Source organism: Priapulus caudatus, unplaced genomic scaffold, assembly GCF_000485595.1.
Source record: "Priapulus caudatus unplaced genomic scaffold, Priapulus_caudatus-5.0.1 Scaffold0, whole genome shotgun sequence".
Lineage (NCBI taxonomy): Eukaryota > Metazoa > Priapulida > Priapulimorpha > Priapulimorphida > Priapulidae > Priapulus > Priapulus caudatus.
Genome location: NW_014577061.1, coordinates 1,615,870 through 1,617,568, shown reverse-complemented (window position 1 = coordinate 1,617,568; position 1,699 = coordinate 1,615,870). Strand labels below are relative to the sequence as shown.

General features: G+C 43.7%; 1 protein-coding gene across 1 annotated transcript in view; it reads left to right on the top strand.

The window, feature by feature from the left end:
* Window positions 1-1,699, top strand: part of LOC106814050 (muscle M-line assembly protein unc-89-like) — a 15,702-nt gene that overhangs the window by 11,280 nt on the left and 2,723 nt on the right. Inside the window, exon 8 of the mRNA XM_014818670.1 lies at window positions 1,453-1,599. Within this exon, the coding sequence (XP_014674156.1) occupies window positions 1,453-1,599 (147 nt within the window). The remainder of the gene's footprint in view (window positions 1-1,452; window positions 1,600-1,699) is intronic.

The window sequence follows — 1,699 nt, the reverse complement described above, 5'->3', positions numbered from 1 at the left end:
CGCGAGTAACTAGGAAGTCTATGGTGTACTATGGGGGGGAGTAACTAGGCAACAGATAACTAGAGAGTCTGGTAACTAGGGAACGAGTAACGGGGAAGTCTGGCAACTAGGGAGTCCGGTAACTTGGGAGTCTAGTAATTAAGAAGCGAGTAACTAGGAAGTCTATGGTGTACTATGGGGGGGAGTAACTAGGCAACAGATAACTAGAGAGTCTGGTAACTAGAGAGCGGGTAACTGGGTAGGCGGGCGGGTAACTTGGAATCGGATATTTAGGGAGTCTGGACGCATTCGTGTCTAGCTAGCGATGAGTGCGATAACTTACAAATGCAATGCAAGAATCACGACAAATGATCAAAGATAAAAATCAGAAAATATTAAACAGTCCTTATTTCGCCGCACGCGCTGTATATCATGTTATTCGCTATTAATTCGCGTTTCATTTTTTTGCCGTTACAGGGAGTCACGGAGGCGGACAGAGGTCTGTATAAAGTTACCGCCAGCAACAACATGGGAGAGGCGTCGGCTGAATTGGAAGTCAAGTAAGTGGGGATGTCATATTAGAACTGGAGGGCGAGTTCCATCGAAGTCACTGCTGTTATGGTTTCGAGCAATGTACTCTATACCGATATGCCTCAGTCGACACTGCTAAAAAAAGCAATTTATCTCACTCGCGCAAGGCTAACAACCTCATATATAGACGAGCTAGTAGTTTTGCTAGACAAAGCCTGTAAATGAAGCCAAAACACCGCAACTGCCGAGGGCCTATGCTCTACGATTGGAGTCAAATGACTGAAAGGTGTCATATTAGAGATCCCGTAATAAGGGCTATGCGCAGAGCAAACGACGCTAGAAAATCTAAATGCAGATGCAACGATATTTAGCTTGCAGCTATTTTGGTTGCGCATTTCCATGTAGTTGCATCTATTGTCACAAGCAATAAGTGTCAGAAATCAAACATACCATAGATAGCTAGCTTGAAGAAGGTCTATCTATCTAGGTTAGCGGTGTAAATGATAAATATAGCCTAAAACAATTTCCAGAAGAGAGCATCCCGAAGCGTCTGCCACGTGCCTTCCCTATTATACCTCCACAAAGCGCAGTTCTATAATGAGAGACTGCCTGCCAGCCTAATTTTTGCCTAGAGGATATTCATGTTATCATGTTTCCATCCATCTGCGATAAATAGCTTTCCGTCATGTGTTTTTGATTTTCCAAGACGAAGCTGCGTAGGCGACGGCCAGCGAATAAGCTATATAACCGAGGAATCGGCATAAGCAAAACCGAATTGTTTACCGTGATAAAGCACATTTATAATGCGACGAAACCAACAAACGAGTCTGAAACCAATCGGAGACCGACCATCGAGAAGTAGAATACAGCAGAATAGACGAGATTAGATTATTATTTTGACGCGCGTAAACCTCATATCTATTCTGTTATAATTCACTTTAGGGATGAGGTCAAGATTGAGATCGAAGAGAAGAAGCAGAAACCTTCCTTTGTGGAGAAGCTCGTTGACAAGAATGGGATTGTCGCAGGCCTTATTGAGCTTACCTGTAAAGTCGAGGGTCATCCCATGCCAACGGTGACCTGGTACAGGTAAGTGCGACAATCACAGTTAAGCCCTGTCTACATTAGCAAACTTTAGTTTGCAAACTCGAGCAAACTCCGAGTTTGTTAAAGTTTGGAGAAGTTTGTG